This window comes from Puma concolor, chromosome F2, assembly GCF_028749965.1.
Source record: "Puma concolor isolate L17-30 chromosome F2, mPumCon1.1.hap2, whole genome shotgun sequence".
In the NCBI taxonomy this organism is placed as follows: Eukaryota; Metazoa; Chordata; class Mammalia; order Carnivora; family Felidae; genus Puma; species Puma concolor.
This window is the reverse complement of record NC_141684.1, coordinates 34,055,373-34,076,885: the sequence shown is the minus strand read 5'-3', so window position 1 is coordinate 34,076,885 and position 21,513 is coordinate 34,055,373. Positions and strand designations below refer to the sequence as shown.

General features: G+C 34.0%; 1 protein-coding gene across 49 annotated transcripts in view; it reads left to right on the top strand.

Moving 5' to 3' along the window:
• The window catches only part of RIMS2 (regulating synaptic membrane exocytosis 2), a 614,335-nt gene that overhangs the window by 430,374 nt on the left and 162,448 nt on the right, over nucleotides 1–21,513 (top strand). For 25 of the 49 annotated variants that reach the window (XM_086695440.1, XM_086695425.1, XM_086695417.1 and 22 more), the window contains one exon: nucleotides 6,969–7,001. The exons of 21 other annotated variants lie outside the window; for them this stretch is intronic. In XM_086695440.1, coding sequence (XP_086551566.1) covers nucleotides 6,969–7,001 — 33 coding nt within the window. The remainder of the gene's footprint in view (nucleotides 1–6,968; nucleotides 7,002–21,513) is intronic. 3 more of the 49 variants (XM_086695405.1, XM_086695400.1, XM_025922768.2) reach the window with 1 other exon arrangement.

The window sequence follows — 21,513 nt, the reverse complement described above, 5'->3', positions numbered from 1 at the left end:
ATTTTTAAATGCCCTCTAAATATTATTAATTTGTATATTCTCACATATAGCATATATTTTTTTTTATCCCTTTAGTCCCCTAACTGAATATAAACTTCATGTGTAGTACAGGAAAATTAACGTAGTTAGAGTGCTTGCTTTGATGTCATGATAAAATGTTTACATAGAGTTATCTATTGTTGGCAATTGTGCATTTTCCTATTTACTGGGAAATTCAAACTGGTCCTGGAAATTCACACCCTACATGTCATGAGTAAGTATGTGGAATGCTAAGGCAGTAAACACTGCTAAATGTTAGTGTCCTTAAATATTTTTGTTTGTTTCTATAAGTAAGGTAGGATATGTAAAGGATATTTTTCAATTATTGAAACTTTGAAGTGATGAAATGAGAGGAAAGCAGTGGGATATCAGGTGGGGCCAATTGCATTTCCGTGACATGTTTTGAGCATGAGCTGTACGGAACGTATGTTTGGAGTCATCCTTTATTTTATATTTAAATACATCTATGATGCTAATAATCTGTTGATTGTACTCAGTGTTTAATACATCATTTTCATTCAGTAAAATCTAAGATACCATCTTCCATTAATTGTTAAAGATTCTTCATCAGAAGACTATTGTAGTAAACTTGTGGTATTAGAAAAATTTTGTAAAGACTTGAACCCAAATCTGAGATGCAAAGTCAGCTATGTGTCAATAGCCTGTATTGTTATATTTTTTGTTGCTGTTTCATGAAAGTCTGTGTAAGAATAATACCTGGAAATGTTTTCATTTTTAGGATGTATACTAACAATGTAAAAAAGTCATTTGCAATTTTTATTTTAAATCCAAGACTATAGAACCAGAGGAATACATGGCATTATGTAGGCTAGAAAATTAACCAATATTTGGATGAACTGTAAGTATTATGGATTAGTATCTTTTTTTTTAAGAAAAATCTTGACATCTCGAAAAACTAGACTGCCCTAAGGGGATTATCAGCCAAAGGGGTGATATATATTCAATATCTCTTACTTAATTGATAGTATAGATGAAGATCCCTGGGAAACATGATGATATTTATTACATTAATATCTTAGTTATGAGCATAAAATATAAAAATCATACAAATGATTTTAAACTTCAGGTTTTATGGATAATGTTTAGTGTAAATCACCAACATCTTCCTTATGTAGAATGTGGATTTGATTTTGTTTAGGCCGTAAAGTTAATAAAACATTCTTAACACAAGTCACAATTTTTTGAGTATGGAAAATCTGTTGTTTATTTTTTCAATGAGCAGTCTTATTCTAGACTAGAATACTGTGATCTATAATAATGCAGTATTATTAAACACTGAAAAACTTTCGTCTATTTTCACTTTGTGAGTTATCTGTTTTTACGGTAATTGAAATGTATCTGAGAAAAGAGCATATTTTACATAAAATATTGTATCTCATATTTTACTTAAACTCATCTGACAAAAAACTTTGGTGGGAAAGCTAACTTTAGTTAGTCATACTGAATGAATGTTTTAGAACTGATATAGTTTCTCCAGTTAAAGATCTTGGACTTAAATAGTTCAGAATGTATTTTGAGATAACAATTTTAAATGATTTCTGAAACATTTGATAATTAATTGATACTATTCATAAAAAGATTACCTGCCTTGATTTGTTATTTTCTACGTGTAAAATATACTATATCTAGGAAAATTTTGAAATGACCTGGCTCCCTTTATTGTAATTACCCCGAAACCATGATGGTGCTACTTACTTTGCTGTTTCTTATCTGGAAAATAAGTCTGCGTTTCTCTGGGAAAGTAGAGGACAGTGAACTTCTTTGTTGGGTTACTGTTACAATATTTTGCAAGTTGTGTTTTGCGACATACTATAGCATCTTGTATGCATAAACCCTTAGTTTTAATATTATATGATTTAGTTAATGTATTAACCTTTAATTTTTTCTAACATGGATATCTCCATATTGTATTCTTTATGGATCTGTAACTGTGGTGAAGGTAGGGATTTTTTTTTTTCTTCTCCCTTTGTAATTATGCTTCATGAAGTTTATCTTAAGAAAAGTAAATATTGAGAGTTGTATTTTGTTAGTGAATTTAATACTTGACATTTTTTGAGTATTTTGATGTTAGGGACTTTTGCTTCCCTTTATTTTTTAATATTTTAACACTTCTTAATAGTAGAAACAATGTTTTCCATGTAAATCAATAATCTAAATTAGTCTTCTAGTTAGGTGCTAGTCTAATCCATCTAATCTGGAAAATCGCATCAAGGCTGTGTTCTTGGGCAGTATTAGAGACTGGTAATTTCTGGATTGTTGTAGAATGAATATATTTTATTTTTGATAGAAAAAAAAGTAATGTAAAAACTAAGTAAATATTTTATACAACGCACATCAACTGATGGGATTTCAGAATTAAATACTAATGATATCTTCAGATGTAAACATAGCATTCTTTGATAACAACTATATTTTCCTATCGATAAAGTAAAATTTCATGGTTTATGCGTCCCGTTGCTTAAAGTTGGATCAGTTTCCTCTGAACATAAAGATAAGCTTATAAGGCCAAGCTGGAATTCAGTGAGTGTCTTTTTAATGATCGTGTGATGTAGTTTGAAAGTCAATTATTTTAAGCTCCCTCAATACATACTCTGGGCATATTTTTCTTCCGTATTTAAAGCTGCATTATGTGTCAGACCTCAAGGACAGAATCAGAAAAAAACAGTACAGCTAGGAATGAGAACAAAGACATTTAAAAGATAAACATTTTTATTAGTGAGCTTTTAAAAATAGCAGAATATTGTAAAATATTGTACCGTGCTTATTTTAATAGGTAGAAGTTATTATAAGGGTTCAATAACTTTATGGTTGTTAACAAAACTATGGAAAGTAATAATTAGTTTAAAAAATAGGGGCGCCTGGGTGGCGCAGTCGGTTAAGCGTCCGACTTCAGCCAGGTCATGATCTCGCAGTCCGTGAGTCCGAGCCTCGCGTCGGGCTCTGGGTTGATGGCTCAGAGCCTGGAGCCTGTTTCCGATTCTGTGTCTCCCTCTCTCTCTGCCCCTCCCCCGTTCATGCTCTGTCTCTCTCTGTCCCAAAAATAAATAAACGTGAAAAAAAATTAAAAAAAATAAAATAAACTCAAATCACTTGGTTGAGGAATTTTTCAACAAGATTTTGTCACAGAGGAGCAGTTTTAGTTTGAAATCAGTAAACTTGGTAAACATTTTGTTTTTATATTCTAGATCCATCCTGACCTTTGTGTCATTGAGGCTCTCCTACTAAATAGTTGCTTATTTAGGCTTCATTTTGAAAGGTATCTCTCCTGACCCCAAAGAGACATTCTAAGACACTATGACTTTTAAAAAGCCCTCATAACTGATTAGTTTTTAATTAAGTGAAAGTTCTATTATGCTCTTAAAGTTTTGAGGCTTCTGTTTCATTGCCAGGAATCTATTTAACAGAATGCTTACTCCTGAAGGACACATGTTTATTCAAGTACAATTACATCTGATAATAGGACCAATATTATGTCTGTGGTATATGATGTTCAATGAGAACTTTAACCATCAACAAAGTACACCCTCGGTAAAAACTGCATTTATGTATAAACAGGCACCATATATATGCCTTTTTAAGTTAAGTTGATTACAGATGATTATTTCTCTTTGAACTTGAGGTAATTAAGTCAAAATATAATAAAAGTTGATACATTATATTGGCAAGGGAAAATTTTTGGTTTGCACAAAATTTTGCATAAAATTTGACATTGCATTCATTCTTATGAACTTAATTTTTTCCAAATAAATTAATGAAAGTAATTATTTTATGTATTTATCTTTAGTAGATTTTTAAAAATTTTCAGAACCAAATACAGACAACTTTAGTAGGTATGTAGATAGATAAATAGATATTGTATTACTTTGCTTGATTAAAACCCCATTCTTTTTCAAGTTTACACTTTGATGCACCTATATTGAAAAATATTTGTCAAAAATAATTTGCCTTAAGTGAAGAAATGGTTTTATGGGGTTTATGAAGTATTCATTATATTTTTAAGTGTCTATTTCAATATAATACGTGAATATATTTTATTTCTTCTTTGTTGGCTCATATGATGGAATGAACCAAAAAAAAAAAAAATACTGTACATTCTCTCTACAAAGTCTTTAGCTTTCTAAGCTTAAAACTATGAACCAAACACAGTTATGACAGTAATGGATACATAAAAGAGAGTATACTTGTAGGGAGATAGGAACTGTGGAGGCAGTACTCAGCTTCTTCAAGATTTACTGAAGTCTGCAATTCATTAATAGTATATGTGAAATAAGAATTTACAGTTTATTACCATTTAAATAAGACATAGCTGCTTAAATGATAAGTTTGAACTATAAGTTTCTCTTTTAAAATGAAGCTGTTTTAATACAAAGTATATGTAATACAAATTTTAATAACAAGGAAGACAAAAATGTCAAAAAATTTTAAAATATATTTTGTGGAACTGTGAATTATACTTTGAGATGATTTAAATGAATGTTCTATCTGCTAATTAAAATTAAGTGATTTTTAATATAATTATGGTTATGACCTATTTATTAATGGATCATATTCATATAAATGATGGAAAAGTGATTAAATGGGCACTTTCAGGTAGTAGTGAGATCATTATCAAATCTTTCATTTTCATCCTTTCATGTAATATGAATTTTGTATTTTTGTAAATTAAATTATTGGTGCTAAGTGTTGCCATATTCCTGGTAAGAGTGAAAGCATCAGTGAACTACTTGTATAATTATAGCACTTACCTCTTTTAAAAAATATTCTAATTAAATGCTATATAATACAATGTCCAAATCAGGTGCCACCGTGAGAAGATTTTTTGTTTTTTCTTTGCTTGGCTTTTTATTTCACATGTTTTTATTGGGTCATATAGCATCTAGTAGAAAGAAAATTGACCTGGTAATCAGGAGACCTCTGTTCTATTTATGGTTCTGCCACTGAACTTGTTGTGTGACCTTGGGTAAGTCACCGAACTCTGTCTGCCTCAGTTATTCTCTATAATTAATGGATGAATTAGTTGAGAAGAATTTTGAATGTTTTGAATCCATATAACATGAAGAACATTGCCTCAGTGCCATTATAAAATAATTCAGATACAGGGAAATGCTAGGTAGAGAAAGGAGTTGCATTTTTGTTGTTTTTTTATGTTTTCTGCAAAAAAAAAAAATAAGTAACTTTTTATTTTAGAGAAGGAATTCACCTACATGGTCATGTCATCCAAGTCCTATCAATTTCATTTTAACATGCAAGGAAATTATTTTAATAGTATGGTAAACATGTATATAGAGAAATTTTGCATATCAGAAATAAGATATAATAAAAATCAGAATTAATCTATGTTATTAGTATATCTCTGATTTTTCTGTCTTTGAGAAGTGGGTGGACTAGGTATGGAAAACAAAATATGGCATATATCATATTAATGTATGGCGTACATTTCAAGAGGATAGTCAATCCTCTCAACATAGTCTGGTTTGTAATGCAATTATGATGAGATTAGTGTCCAATTTTGAATAGATCAAAGATGTGCTCATACAGTAATAAAAATGACATTACTAAATTTCAAAATGTGTCATTCGTTTTCAGTTCTCTGTAATTCATACTAAAATTTCTCCTTTTTCTAAGAAAACAAGATTTGGTCATCTTAGCAATCTTTTCCTAGTGGAAAGTTTTCATTTTCTCACTCTTCAGAAAAAGAGATAAGTTTGTTATAGGAAAGAATCCTCTTACGAGTTATAATTTCAATATGTCAATGTGCCAAGTATATTTTGATAGAATACGTTTTTCTATATATCACTCAAAAACTATGATATAACTATTGCAGAAGTGAATGTGGTGCTTTGATTTAAGAATTTTGTGGTACCTGATTCAAAGCTAAGAATGCAATTAAATAGATTTTGGCTTTGTATTATAGTGTTTATCTGTGTCAATCATACTAACTCACTAATATCTTTGGAAGAAATTTTTTCCTAGAATGCTGAGTTTAGCAGATATCTCCTGTTCTCAATCACTGTGTAAAATGTCTTCTGAACTTCACTAGTAGAGGAGAAGGAAGTATTTCCAAAATGTGTGCCATATCTATCACGGTAGATATTGGATTTTGATGGGCAAATTTAAATAGAGCTGTCAATGATGTGTTATATGGTGTGTGTAATAATTTTCTGAATAAATAGGTATTATAAGGGAATATGATCAAGTAAAGTTTGTGTAAATTTAAGGTTATTAGGAATTTTTAATATTTAAGTAAAGCCATATCTTTCAGCTACTCTTTTATACTGAGTTTTCTACTTGATAACTCTCCATAATATTTTTTATGATAATATTTTGCTGTACTGAAGTAATTCCGTGGAACATTGGCCTGATAGCCCTACTTTATTTTCATGTGTGCACTCATGCATTTGGGATAGTTGAAAGGTATAGAAATCTGTTGGAACTATTTTATTGTTCTTTTAAAAGTTGATTCAGTTATTTCCTTTAAATGATAATAAAAATCCTAAAAGCATTTTCACAGATTTTAAATGGACTCAGGAATGTCTTGAACAATATGGTCATACAAGTAACATTGTTTTTACTAATGGTATCTTTCTTCAGCATCAGTGTTCAGGATTGGGGCTGCCCATAAATAATTGTAAACTTTTGAATCCTCTTTATTTCTACACTAACTTTATTTTTCTGATTCTGCTAACCCATAATAGCTTAACCAATTCTCCATCAATTCCTCCGTATTATTTTTTAATTTATTTGCATATGGTACGTATTTTATTATTTCTTTCCTGCAACTGTGTACAGGATTCTTTCTCAAAATGATTTGGGGCCCTTTCCTTCAGTGTCACTTTTTACCTCTTGAGTACATCCACTCACACCCATCTCCTTTGTCTATGTCTGTCCATTACATGATGTGATCACAGAAGAAGTGGACTCCACAAGGAGAAGACATACAGGTCTGTCTCTTCTGCTTTTCTTTGTTACTTTTTCATTTATCTAACTTGTTTTAGAAATTCTTTACTATTTTTTATTCATTTCATAATTTTTCATTTTCCTCTAATATAACAAAATGTTAAATCTTGCAGGCACTTTTATTTTAGGTAGTGGTATATTCAACTGTTAGCAGCAACCGCTCCAATTAGATCGATAAAAAATAAAAAGATTAATATTTACATAATATGTACATGTAGGTATATGTATTTTTTCCATAACTGGGTAACTAACTCCAGATCCAAATATATGTATATATGTACATACATATAGGCATACAGTATTTAGTCATTGAAATTAAAGTAACAGATTAATCGTATTTCATTCTTGAACTTATTTTAGACTTAAACCTTGTTTTCAACTTTATGTTACATAATTTTAAAAGTATTTTATTTTTATCATGAGTTCTGCAATGTGCTAGACTGTGGAGAACACTAAAGATCTAATACATGTCCTACACATGCTATCAATATCACCGAGGAGTTATAATATGTGGGGAACATGCTGTGTTTAGGTGCCAGTGTGGATGATTCTAACAATATGTTCTGCAAAGCTATAAAGTCAAATAAAATCTGTTTCAACTAGACGGCCAGAAAAGACTTTATGGCAAAAGGAACACTTGAACTAAATCTCGAACATTCATTCAACACTCATTTCTTGAACTCATGTGATGTGGTACTGTTCTAGGTGCTGGAAATAACAGGACGCACAAAATAGCTCCCTATCCTCATAGGCTTTTTGTAGAGTGAATCTGACGAGTAAATGCAATAATATTACAGGTGCTGTGAGAAATCTATATGTGTAGAAATACAATGGAATCACAAAGGACGGTATGATCATTTCCACCTGGAAAGTATGGATATTAGTTCAAGAAAGACTTCATAGAAGAGATAACATATGAATTAAACATTAAAAACTAGAAAGATGTTGTCCTCATGTGTAGACAACATCTCAGGGAAAACGACTTCAAACAAATTTAGGCAAAAGTGGGAAGGGGAGGGTTTCTGAACAACATGTAGGATATTGACACATGTAAAGCAAGAGAGGAACAAGATTGGATATTTTTTCCAAAGATTACTTTGGAAACTATATAAAAAGTGGACAAGAGCAGTATAGACAAAAAGATCATTTATGAGGCTGTTTCACAGATCAGTGAAGAGATGATGATGGGGTGACTTAAGGTATCAATAGAGAAAGTAAAGATGTGAAACCTGTAGGACCTACATACTGATTGGATATTACTGATGCAAGAAAAGGAGGAATAATTTCAGGTAACTGAAATGTATAGGTAAATGGGGGCACATTTTATCAAGATAGGGAATATAGGTTGGAAAAGTTTTAGGAAAAAATTAAGAATTCAGTGTGAGGATGAACTGAGTTTGATATTCCTTTGGAATATTCAGGTATAAACATCTATTAGAAGTGATTGAATGTATGGGTCTGGAACTCAGCAGAGAAGTCTGGGCTAGAGACAGAGAATAAGGAATCAGCATTTAACTGATTCCATTGGAATGAAGGGAATTTCCAGAAGTATATGAAGAATAAGAAGAGAGCCAAGAATCAAAATTCTGGGATTACCAACATTTTTTTACATAAATAGAGGAGGGAAGAACAAGAGCCAGAAAACCATGATGAAAAGAACCATTGAAAGACAGTGGGATATCTAGAAAAGAACAGAGGTCAAGAAAGGAAAGTGTTTCAAGAAGGATATACTCATCAGAAAAATTCAAGAGAAGGGCAACTATTGTTAAATGTTAACCAATAACAATGTTTGTGTAAATGGTTTTAGTGAAGTTGTGGACCGTGGAAGCCAGATGGAAGAGAAGGAAAGAGAGATCTAAAAGAAAAAAGAATGAGGGTGACTGTAGACTAGGCTTCCTAATAATGGCTTGGGGAAGTTAAAATGAAGAGTAGCTATCCTGGAGGATACAAGGGAGAGTTCACCAAAGATATGTAGAAGGAGGATAGTTTACGTGAAGAACTTAAATTCGTGATGGTCTTTAAGGTCGTGTGATTGATTCATTAGCACACTTCAGACAAATTGTTGGAAGTTTGCAGGCAGTTAGAGGAGAAAGAAAAAGGATGAGGCTGTTGAGGGTGGCCTGCAAGCAAAGTGTTTAAAGTGATGTCTGAGATTAGGGAAGATGCTGGTCATGTGAAATCACGCCATGCAGTTAAATCACATTCAGATACAGAGTTTTCCATGAACTGGGAAAGAAGGGCTTTAATGAAAGAACTGGAATTTATAGAGATATTCAGGCTAATGGAGGCAAGTGGAGAGTGTTATTTTCAGAGATTGATTTAGTGATGCTTAGAATTTTCAGATGTTAGACAATTCCAAATAATAGAAAGATACAGGGTTTGATACTGGGGGTGAATTTCTGAAGTGGGGCTTGGACCACAGTTTGGAAAGGAAAGGAAAGCAGCAAACTTTTTTTTTTTTAATTTTTTTGAATGTTTATTTTTGAGAGAGAGAGACAGACAGAGCATGAGCGGGGGAGGGGCGGAAGAGAGAGGGAGACACAGAATGCGAAGCAGGCTCTAGGCTCCCAGCTGTCAGCACAGAGCCTGACGCGGGGCTCGAACTCACGAGCAGTGAGATCATGACCTGAGCCCAAGTCAGACGCTCAGCCAACTGAGCCACCCAGGCACCCCGAAAGCAACAAACTTTGATGTTAGAATTTTTATATAGGCATTGAAGAGCCACTGACGCCCTAAGTGTGACAGAGAATGGGTGAAGGAAGGTAGGGTGGAAGTAGACAGTAACAGCAAGAAAGTAATGGTAGGAACATAAAAGCGATAAATGTTACATGAAATTAGAAAAGTAAACATGTGAAAAGAGAAATGCAGACATAGAAAAATGCTGGTACCACTTCCAGGACTCCCTATTACTTAAAGTATAGGATTTTGAGCCGTTTCTCCTCAAATTGTTTCGGACAGGTAGTGTTCTTGTTGAAGGGGCAGCTTTCCGTTCAGGCTAACAGGTGAGATGCGCATTCTGTGATGAGGCTGAGAATGCATAAGATTTAATGAAGGGCTTCTGGGTTCAGAATTCACAAGTGGAAAAGATTTAGGATGTGGGCAGCAACGCGGGAAGAAGTGGAGAAGGAAGCTCAGGATAGGTGTGGTTGACAGTACAGATTGGAAAATGTTAAGAATAGATGGTAGGATAGGGAAGAAACGAAGCACTGAATATGGTAGGGGAGAAAACACGGAGAAAAATAAAGACCTTAGGCCAAGCTTTGGGAGGGGGAATTCAACAGCTTGAACAAAGGAATGTCTATGATATGCATAGAGAAAAGTACTTTGTTAAGGGAGTTTGAAAATTAGGAAGAGGAGAAGATTGATGATGGAAGGAATTTTTCTTAGGAAAAAAAAAAATACTATCTAGGACGTATGTGGAATGGTTAAATTTACAGAGGAAAGAGAATGTTCTTGGTTCGAATCTCATGTCCTAAGCTACTTTTAATTTTTATCTAAACGTAATTTGAAGTCTTTCTTAGCACAGACTTCAAAACTGCAGCTAGGGGCGCCTGGGTGGCGCAGTCGGTTAAGCGTCCGACTTCAGCCAGGTCACGATCTGGCGGTCCGCGAGTTCGAGCCCCGCGTCAGGCTCTGGGCTGATGGCTCAGAGCCTGGAGCCTGTTTCCGATTCTGTGTCTCCCTCTCTCTCTGCCCCTCCCCCGTTCATGCTCTGTCTCTCTCTGTCCCAAAAATAAATAAACGTTGAAAAAAAAAACTGCAGCTATAGCTATGAAGCCTTCCTTTCGTTCTGGCGGGAGGAAGCTGGGGTGAGCTTTCTCAGCTGTAGACTCTCAACACTGTAAGTGGGGACTTGGTCTGTATTCGCTAGCACTGAATAAAGGATTCCACAAACTCTCCAAAGCCTAAAGAAAAATGAGGACCAGTGCATTCCCTTCCAGAACAAAATGAGAGTAAAGAATGATAGCGATGGTAATGAGAGCTTCAGAGAAAAAGGAGGTAATTTTAGAAGAGAAAACAGTAAATTTTGTGACAAGCAACTCAGATGGATTTCCAAGTGTTTAATAAAAGTTAGATGAAATTCAAGCTTTTCAAAAACTGACTCGAGACTGTGACCAATAGAATGTAGTATATTAAACCATCATCACATCTTTAATGAATATGTAAGTTGATTATTTTTCTCAATCAATACCACCTATTAATACTTTGAGCCAAAATGTGATGGAAAATAATTTCGTAAGGCCAGTCATTTTCCTGACATATTAAGTTGAAGTGTGTGTTTTGCATTTTATACCGTAGTCGAAGGACCTTTATTTCTATTATAGGTCCAAGTATAGTCATTGCAATATAATTCTACACAGTGAATGAAGGAATGGAGTTTGATCACACATTTTGAAGCAGGAAAAACTCACTAAGTTTAGCCCTTGGCAGATAAAAATCAGGTTTCTTTTAAATGAGAAGAGCAAGTTTTATTAGAGTTTACACTTTTCTTCTTAACTCTTGAGGAATTTTATATGATAGGGCACCTGAGTGGTTCAGTGTGTTAAGTGCCCAACTTTGGTTCAGGTCATGATCTCAGGCTTAGAGAGTTCAAGCCCCACATCAGGCTTCATGCTGACAACGTGGAGACTGCTTGGGATTCTCTCTCTCTCTCTCTCTCTCTCTCTCTCTCTCTCTCTCCCCCCCCCCCAAAATAAATAAGTAAACTTAAAAAAAATTCATATGACAACTGTACTTTTTTAGATAATTGTAAAACAGATCTTAGAGACCATTTGAAAGAGAGCTAATGATACAAAAGAGATTTTAAAAATACTATTTGGTAAGTTCCATAAAACAGCATCTGCTCATGTTTTTAAATTCAAGTGTGAACTACAATGTTGCCAGAATTACTTCCAGAGCTGGTCTAGGGCATCTAGCAGTCTTAGTGCTTGTGTAATATATGTTTTACTCCTAAGGAGATCTCAAAAACAACAAATGTTTTTTTCAGCCATATTTCTTACTAATTCCTTAGGTGAATTATTATATTATAATACCAATTATTATATTATTATGTTAACCAGTTATTACATTATTATAGTTGGTTCTGTGCTACATCAAAAGTTTTAGAAAATGTGTTAAAAAAATTACGATTTCAGACTGGCCCATTGGTCTGCCAGGTCTTAATGTTAATTTGAAAAGCTTAACAGTTCAAGTTGAGTAGATTTTAAGCGCTTCTTAATAAAAACACAATTGGGAATAACTAATACATACTTTGCATTGTGATTATAATTATTTTCTAATTTTTAAAAATTTATTTTTAATTTTTTAAAAAACTTTCCAACTCTTTTGAGATATAATCGACATATAATATTGGATTAGTTTGAGGTGGTGCCTGACTGGCTGTTTGGTGGAGCACGGGACTCTTGATCTCTGGGTCGTTGAGTTCAAGCCCTAGGTTACATGGAGATTCCTTAAATAAACAAACATTGTATTCCTTTGAAATATACAGCACACTGATTTGAACATGTATAAATTGTGAAGTGATTTCTACAATAAGCTCAGTTAGTATTCTATAATTCTTAAAATTTTTTTTTTAAACGTTTATCCATCTTTGAGACAGAGAGAGACAGAGCATGAACGGGGGAGGGTCAGAGAGAGAGGGAGACACAGAATCCGAAACAGGCTCCAGGCTCTGAGCTGTCAGCACAGAGCCCGACACTGGGCTCGAGCTCACGGACCGTGAGATCATGACTTGAGCCGAAGTCGGCCGCTCAACCGACTGAGCCACCCAGGCGCCCCAGTATTGTATAATTCTTAATAAAATTATTACTTCACTTCCTGTTAGGGTTAGCTAAGGCAAGTTTTTCAAAATTAACACAATTACAGTATTATTTTTAGCATGAAAACAGTTTCTCTTTTTTGTTTTATTTCTGTGATTATTCTGAATGTTCCCCATTGAGATATATTATTGCAAACCTTCATTTTAATTGTTTTCACATTTGCATGGCATATATGACATGTTTTAAATGCCATGTGCTTTCACTTGACATCTTGTTCTACTTGTGTTATATCTTAAAAGGGAAAGAGAAGTAACATTAATTGTGGGGGAAATATAATAAATCTATAAATATGTACACATATAAACACACATATAAGCTGTTACTGAAATTTCCCTGAATCTTTCAGTCATTGATTCATTATCAGTCTTATCATTACACTCACATTCTACCCATTTTTAGGTACTTTTTGTGCATTGATTGTATCCTACCTATATTTAATGGACTCGGTATTATTGATGAAAGTCTAAGATATAGATATTTAAGGTTTGCTCAGTCATGAAAAATATAACTGTCTAGTAGACTGAAATTTTGCCATAAAATGTAAATCAGGGTGCCTGCGTGGCTCAGTTAATTAAGCATCTGAGTCTTGATTTCGGCTCAGGTCATGATGTCCTGATTCATGGGATCGAGCCCCACCCCTCACATCAGGCTCCGCACTATTAGCTTGGAGCCTGCTTGGGGTTCTCTCTCTCCTCTCTCTCTGCCCCTACCCCCTTTCACTCTCTCTCCCTCAAAATAAATAAATAAACATTAAAAAAAAAAAAAGAAAATGTAAATCAGTTTCTAAAGAGGCATGGAGTGTCAACTGTATGATCAGTACTCTAGACACAGCAGCCTGGAATATTTTATGTAAGTTTAGGTTTAACATTTTATTAAGTAATATTGTGATATTTTAACCAAAAAAAAAAAAATCAAATGAAATGACATAGGTGCCTGTATATGTGCATATATATAAAAACATATCACATCTTATGTGAAAGCTCCTATTAATAAAGGATAATACTAAGACTAATTTTCTAAAGCCTATAAATACTCAAATATAAAAGAAGAGAGTTAAGAAAGTCATTGAAACGTGAAACAGTTGGAATGCCCAAACGTGAAATAAGAATGGTCCGAGTAGTTCTTCCTCGGGTGGTGGGAGGGAAATTGGAAAGAAGATTTGAACAGGAGTCAAGAGACCTAGTTTTAGCTTCGGTCTTTCCACTGAGCTGTGTGATCCTAGACACGTAATTGGAGATCTTTGGGTTTCAGCTATCTCACTTAAATTGAGGTTTGGAATGCACTGTTTTTTAATGCTTTACGCTTATAAAATTCCATCTGCCTTGGAAGATTCATCCTGAATTTAAGAAGTTACTGCTGAATTCTCAAAGCATTATTCATGCACTCTAAATACCTTAGCATTCTATTTTACCTTGGCCTATTGTCTACCTTAACTCTCTTTTCTGAAAATTTCAGTTATTGGGGAAAACATGTGTTCCTATAAGAAATGTTAGTCTGAGAAGCAGTATTAGAACACAGACTCTGGAACTAGACTCCCCGATCAGCACCACCGCTCCTGTGCTGCGTGATCCTGAGAAAGTTACTCTTTGTAGATTCCCCAGATACCCCTTCTCTAAGACAGAGATAATAATACCGTATCAAAGGGTTATCGTATGTATTAAATTCATTAATATATAAACTGTAAGTTACTTAAAAACTGTGTCTGGTACATTGTAAGCATGATGTAAGTGAAGCTATTTTTTTTTAATTGTTTTATAAAATACATTAGAAACCAGAATTTTTATTTTGAGTCAAGTGTATTGAAGCCCAGGCATTTTAGTCATCCAGTCTATAATACAGAATTATTTTTGTTATATGCATTACAAATATACGAGTTTGTGACTTCTAGTTTAGGACGTAGCTGTCATACAGACCTGGGCATCAGAACTGCTGCACCTGTACTGTTGAGCGTTACCATTTCTGGGACAACAGAGTTGAGTAGAAAGCGAGAACATTGAAATCAGATAGGTCTCAATTCTTATCTGGGTTCTGTCACTCACTAGGGATATAACTCTGGGCTGCAGTTAGATTAAAGGGTTAATTATATTTTAATAAAAGCATGAAAAAGTTTTTGTCTGAAAAGAGAAAGCCTTTCTAAAAATAAAAGTAATGAAATTTAAAAAGAGAGACTTGACTACAAGTCAAGTTATACCTTGGCAGGTATAAACTTCAGAAGATTAAAATCAGCATAAACAAATTAGAAGGCAAACAGCACACTGGGAAACATATTTGCAGCAACTCGGAGTATTAAGAGCCTTAATGCCTGAATCACTTTGACAAATAAACTATGTACTCTGTAAAACTCTAACAGAAAAATGGGCAGAAGACGTACAGACGTTTCACCAAACAGGAAATTTAGTGGACAGTAAATGTATAAAAAAAATTTTATTCCAAAAAATCCCACATTTTATTCCAATCATAACCAAATAGATAACTTAAAAAAAAATGAAATATTATGTTTCAGCTATTTTGAAAACAATGCTTTAATGCTGGTGAGAGTGTGATATAAGAGTGGCAGCATAATTTACTATAATCTTCCTAAAAAGTAATTTTTCAATAGAAATCAAGAGCCTTAAAAATATTTACAGACTCTGCTCTGTTGGAAATGAGCTCAGATAAAAATATATGTACGAAAGTTTCACTAAGGCATTATTTGTAGCAGTGAAAAGGATGTTACCATGAATGTTGAATAATGAATGCGTATGCAACCATTTAACTGAATAATGTTATTAACAGAAATTACAAGCACTTATTTTGATGTTTTTTTTCGTAATTTGAAAAAAATTGAAAGCGATAATATATGTAAGGAACTTGTCACAGAATTTTCAACATACTAGAAAGTAAAAAGATGATAGTTCCTATTAATTATTACTACTAAATCTAGTTATACCAAAGATTTCATTTTTCAGACCGATGTATAATGTAAATAATGAATAATAAAATTGAGTCATTATTTAAAATAAGAGTAAAAATAAAATAGGAATAAAATTCCAAAGCAGAGTCTATTAAAATCTCTGTAAAATAGCCCAATAATCTGTCAACTTGACTATGTTAGACTCAAATCATTCTCTAGGTATCATAACGACATATTAAAGTGTCCTCTACCATCTATGCTTATATAAAGGAAGTTATTCCTGAAATTCTTACTCTAGTGTTATAAAAGTATTTCACATCTGAAAAATTCATTTGTTCAACGAGTATCTACTAAACATTTTCATATACCAGGCCTATTCTACGTGCTGGGGGCATAACAGGTCTCTCCCATCATGGAAATTATACTCTTGGGAGAGCTAATAGTCACTAAACAAGGTAAGTTTAGATTGTTATAATTCTATTATTTAAAACCCTCTGTGCTTAGCACAGCTGGGGTGGGAAGGCATGTATTTTTGATGGAGGGATCCAGGAAGTCTTTCTGAAGAGGTGATTTTGAACTAAAACAGAAGAGTAAGAAGAAACAAAGTATGAAAGGAGCCAGGAGATACACAACTAAGATCAAGAATCAGAAGATAAAGTCAGGGCATTTAAAGTTCAGAAGAAGAGAATAATTTTTGCTATACTTTTTTTTTTTCCTGAAAAGACATTTAAGTGTCAGTGATGGATGAAAGAGTTTTAAATATTGAAGATTTGCAGGGAGATGAACAAAGTATAACTGAATGATAAAGTTAGGATTAAAATACTTTTAAATCATTTGAGTTGAAAGGAAAGGATTATATGTAATAAGTTAGGAATCAAGTTATTTAGTATTAACTTGCACACAATCTAAGTATTCTTTGGCTCATGGTTAAAAATAAGGTATGATTGTTTTCAGATCATTTTCTTCCTCTTTGCTCACTTAAAGCTCTATACTTTTATATCTATAATAAAACCATTGTAATATAAAAGTGTTGGCATGAAAGATAAGTAGGTTTTACATGAAAGAGGGTAAGTTGGCATGAATAATGCTACATTGAAGATAATTGCTAAGGGAATTTAAATTAGATTACAGTTCAACTGAAGAGAAGGATGTTATTTGACAGAGGATAGTTTCTTTCTAGTAGCCTGTATGAAGGCTTGAGGAGATGGGGTATGGGACATGAGAGTAAGGATGAGAAAGAGAACTAATAGTGGGAAAGGCAAAGTTTAATGGCAAGGAAAATGGTAACAAGTAAGAGTGATTAGATTAATTCATTATGTGACATCACTGATGGGGAGATCATGGTTATAGGTTATAAGGTCATGAAGAATGTGAAGGAGGTTGGTAGGCCAATTCAGAGTAAAGGAATGAGAATCAGAAGGAAACCCCAAAAAGAAGATTAAAGACTAAAAATGACTATATTGTAGTTTAAGTTTGGGTCAAAAGGAAATAAGTTAAAGTATGAAAAAAAAAAAAAAAGGCCAAAGAGGAGATGATGCAATTAGATAAGAAAAAGGAGGAAATGTTAAAAAGGAAGAATGTTGGGGCAACAAAAGCATTAAATAAGAGTTAAGGGTGTGTATGTGTTTGTGCGAGAGAGAGAGAAAGAGAAGAGAGAGAATCACTTCATGACTAAGTATTTCAGATTATAAATTTTGGAAAACAGACCAATCTCAGCCACTTACTAGTTCTATGCCCTATACAAATGTTCCAATAAGTAAAATTGTGACAAAAGTCCTATCACATGCAGTTGTATTGGTTAAGTGACATAATCATAATTCATGCAAAGCTTTTAGCACAATTCCTGGCTTCTGGAAAGTATTATTAGTGTTAAGATCTTAATTGTTCAGGAACGTTATTATTAAGTTCTCGAACACAAGATTTTAACCTTGCACCTTTAAAAGCTTTGTTACATTTTTTTTCTATGCCTTGATCCAGTAAAACTTTAGTTGAAAAAAAAAATTAAAAGCTGGACAGAAATCTGGTCAGTGGTTACCTCGGGCTGGTAGGGAGAGTATTGACAGCAAAGTGACCCCAGGGAACTTTTTACAGTGACAGAAATACTCTGTATCTTGATTGTGGTGAGGTTGCATGACTACATCCATTTGTCAAATGTCATAGATGCACCTGAATAGTGTGAATTTTAATTTCTGACAGTAGGCCTCCATAAATCTGGCTTTAAAAATAACTGAAAACACGCAAAAATTTAAATTAATTTTAAAATATATTACCCCGATAGTACTAAATATATAGACTAATAGAAAATTTTATTCGACCTGACACATCCCAAGCAATTCAAAGCCAACTCCCATCCCAAAATAGGGTTCAGGAGGCTTGGTAATGGATGGGGGGTGGCCTATAACTTCATCACACAAAGAGAAGAGAGGACTCTAGGGGTTGAGCTTGCAAAGGAAGGCCTAAAAGTCTGAGTCTAAAGCAGTGGAACAAGAAACCCAGAAGGAGCAAGAGAAGTGTTTAGTGTTGACAGTTCCAAGAACAGGCAAGGCATTAACAAAGACATAAATTCTGGATATTCTGGATAGTCATTGATAATAGCTATAGGAAGAAGGACAAATATGAGAAGTAATGTTACTTGTTTTGAGCAAGCTGAGTTTTGGGCACTGATGGCATAGCGATCCATGTGGGGATCGCTAGGAGATAACTAGAAATATGCATTATTATTATTATTATTATTATTATTATTATTATTATTATATCTTTTGAGAGAGAAGGGGAGAGTGAAAGAGAGAACAGAGGAGGGGTAGTGAGAGAGGGAGAGAATCCCGAGCAGTCTTCTTGCTGTCAGCACTAAGCCTGACACGGGACTCAATCTCATGAACCATGAGATCATGATCTGAGCCGAAATCAAGAGTCAGACGCCTAACCAACTGAGCCACCCAGGGGCCCCCAACTAAGATGTGAATCTCAGGCTTACAGGAAAGTAGATGAAGGTACTCGCCTTCAGCATTAAAGTGACAGTTGAAGCTATGGACTTAGGCAGAATCACTCAGGAATAGAATAAAAAGAAAAGTCAACGACAACACTTTAGGAAATGTGTATATTTGAAAGATGGGCTGAGAAAGATAAGCCAACAAAGTAGTCTAATAAAGAGTGAACTGAATGAGTGTCAGAAAAGTGCAGGCCAAACACTTGGAGAAAATACCAAGCGTAGTTTAATAAATCTATCAAATGCTGCTGTGAGGTCTGATAGAATGGTGCTGAAGAATGGTCACTGGAGTTGGCAAATATGACATTACAGGGAATTTAGGAAATAAGTTTCAAAATAAGTACGGTAGTCGAATTTTTTCTTTGAGTGAAGTCACCATGAAATAGTAGAGAACCCCAAGAAGATGAAGTTCTTACTAAATGAATCAACAGTAACCAAATAACATGACCTCTGTGTTGGAGACACATAAAAGGCTCTCTACTTTGGGATAGTCATACTTTATAGCTCACAAGTGCTCAGTCCTGTAAAACTCATTGTTTTTATATTACGTATAGTGGGTCCCACTTACGAAACTTGCAGTGGTGATAAATAATTGATGATCAGGATCTTCATTCCACACATTGCAGATTTTACTCTTGAGAAACTCAGAAGTACCTCAGATAAGTTTTAACATGGTGTTAGTCATAGAACTAGGATTCACTGATAAAACCAATTTTTACTTTGCATTCTCTCAGATTTCTTTGGGTTAATAAGTTCTTTTACAATGAGGTTGACGTTTTGGATAATTAAGTCCCTGTGCTATAAGTTATTTTAATACATAATTGAGCTTAGGACCCATTGGAAGTACTGTTTTTATTTCTAGTTTCCAGATTGAAAATTTCAGGTATAGATCAGTTCATAACTTACTCCAGCCATTTGAAGCTGGAATTTAAAGCAGTTGAGCTCAGTGCCAGAATCTGTGCCCTTAACCTCAGGAAGTGGGGTCTTTACCTGTGACAAGGTGGAGGATGTAGAAACGTGAAAGCCGAGAAGCTGTGACATGTGTGGTGGACACCATGAGAGAACAAAGCTACATGTCTAGAAAAAGAAAAGAGAGGAATTCGGAAGGGGACATGTAATGTCAACAGACCGTCTAGTTTGCGGTTTCATTTAGGATCCTCAGTGTAAGTAGTAATCCCATATGGGTATTTGGAAGGTTGAATGAAATTCAGCGGAGTCTCTGGCTTAGGTGTTTTCGTCAAATCCCTAGCTGTCTTGATCTGAGGGTGAGCCTACCTAACTTTTATTCCACTTTCTTCTTGGTATTGAAGAGAAGATTTCAGGAAATGTCCCTATTGGTGAAACATTTAGGATGCCTACCTTTGAATTCTGAGGGAGTGTCAAACTGCAAGACATGAGGTCCTCCGTGCAGTCGTTATAGCTCCCTTGACCAATAACAGTGTTCACGAGCACCTTTGGAAAAAGGTACACAGCTTGATATCTAAGCATAAGTATTATTTAAAATCCTCGTATGTAATAGTTCCTTTTCTCATTATAAATAATTAACCCCAACTTAGGTGATCCGAATTTAAAGAAATTTCAGTATTAGCTAACGGGGATGAGATTGTATAACAACAATTAAAATGTACATTTTTCCTTTTAATCACACTATTGCTACATAAACTTCCCTCATTTTATCCCAATTGATAACTCAAATGGATAATCATTTTCTAGGATGATGACTGTGGATATTCAGGGGAGATGACTATTACAAATCTTTTTCTCTATCTGTTCTTATATTGGAAGCATATGTCACATTTGCAGTTTGCAATCATAATTTAATTGATTTTAGTGATTTTTAAAAATTTAAATATAAACGTTTTTCTTTTTCTCTACTCAGTTAAATTTTCCAAGCACAATTTAATCTTCCTTGGCTTGCTTGTTGTTGGCAACATGTTGTTATCTCTAAAGGAAATGTAAGGATTTAACAACTTTTATGCATACCATCATTGAAAATATGAAGTGAAATATTATACCTAACAATTGACATTTGTTTTACTCTTGGAAATTTGGCCCTGTTTATGTCACTCCTCTCTCCATTTGGTAATAACCCCTTTCTGATTCTGCTGTTTTTGGAAAATAGGAAGTTCATTATTCCTTTCATTATAGTTTAGGGGATACGATCACATGTGTTTGGATCCTTTTAAGAATCTCAACTTTATAAAAGAATTCCACTTTGAATGACTTATCACCCCTTATCTGCCTCTTTGTTGCCCTGACTTAAGAAGGTAAAATATCTTTGTTACCTTAAAAATATGTATGTTATCATTTTAATGCCATAGTAAGTATAATTTATTTTTTAAGCTTTTATTTAAATTCCAGTAGGTTAACATACACTGTAAATCTGAGTTTCAGGTATACAATATAGTGATTTAATACTTTTCCTACAATATCCAGTGCTCATCACAACAAGTATAGTCCTTAACCCCCATCACCTATTTGACCCATAACCCTCCTCTTCTGTGGTAACCATCAGTTTGTTCCCTAGAGTTAAGAGTCTGCTTTATGATTTGCCTCTCTCTTTTTTCCCCCTATGTCATTTTGTTTTGTTTCGTAAATTCCACATAGGGGTGAAATCATATGGCATATTCTTTTCTCTGTCTTAATTTGCTTAGCATTATACTCTCTGGCTCCATCATTGTTGCAAATGGCAAGATTTCATTCTTTTTTATGGCTGAGAAATATTCCATTGTGTGTATGTATGGAGGGAGAGAATCCCAAGCAGGCTCTGTGCTCTCAGTGCAGAGCCTCACATGGAG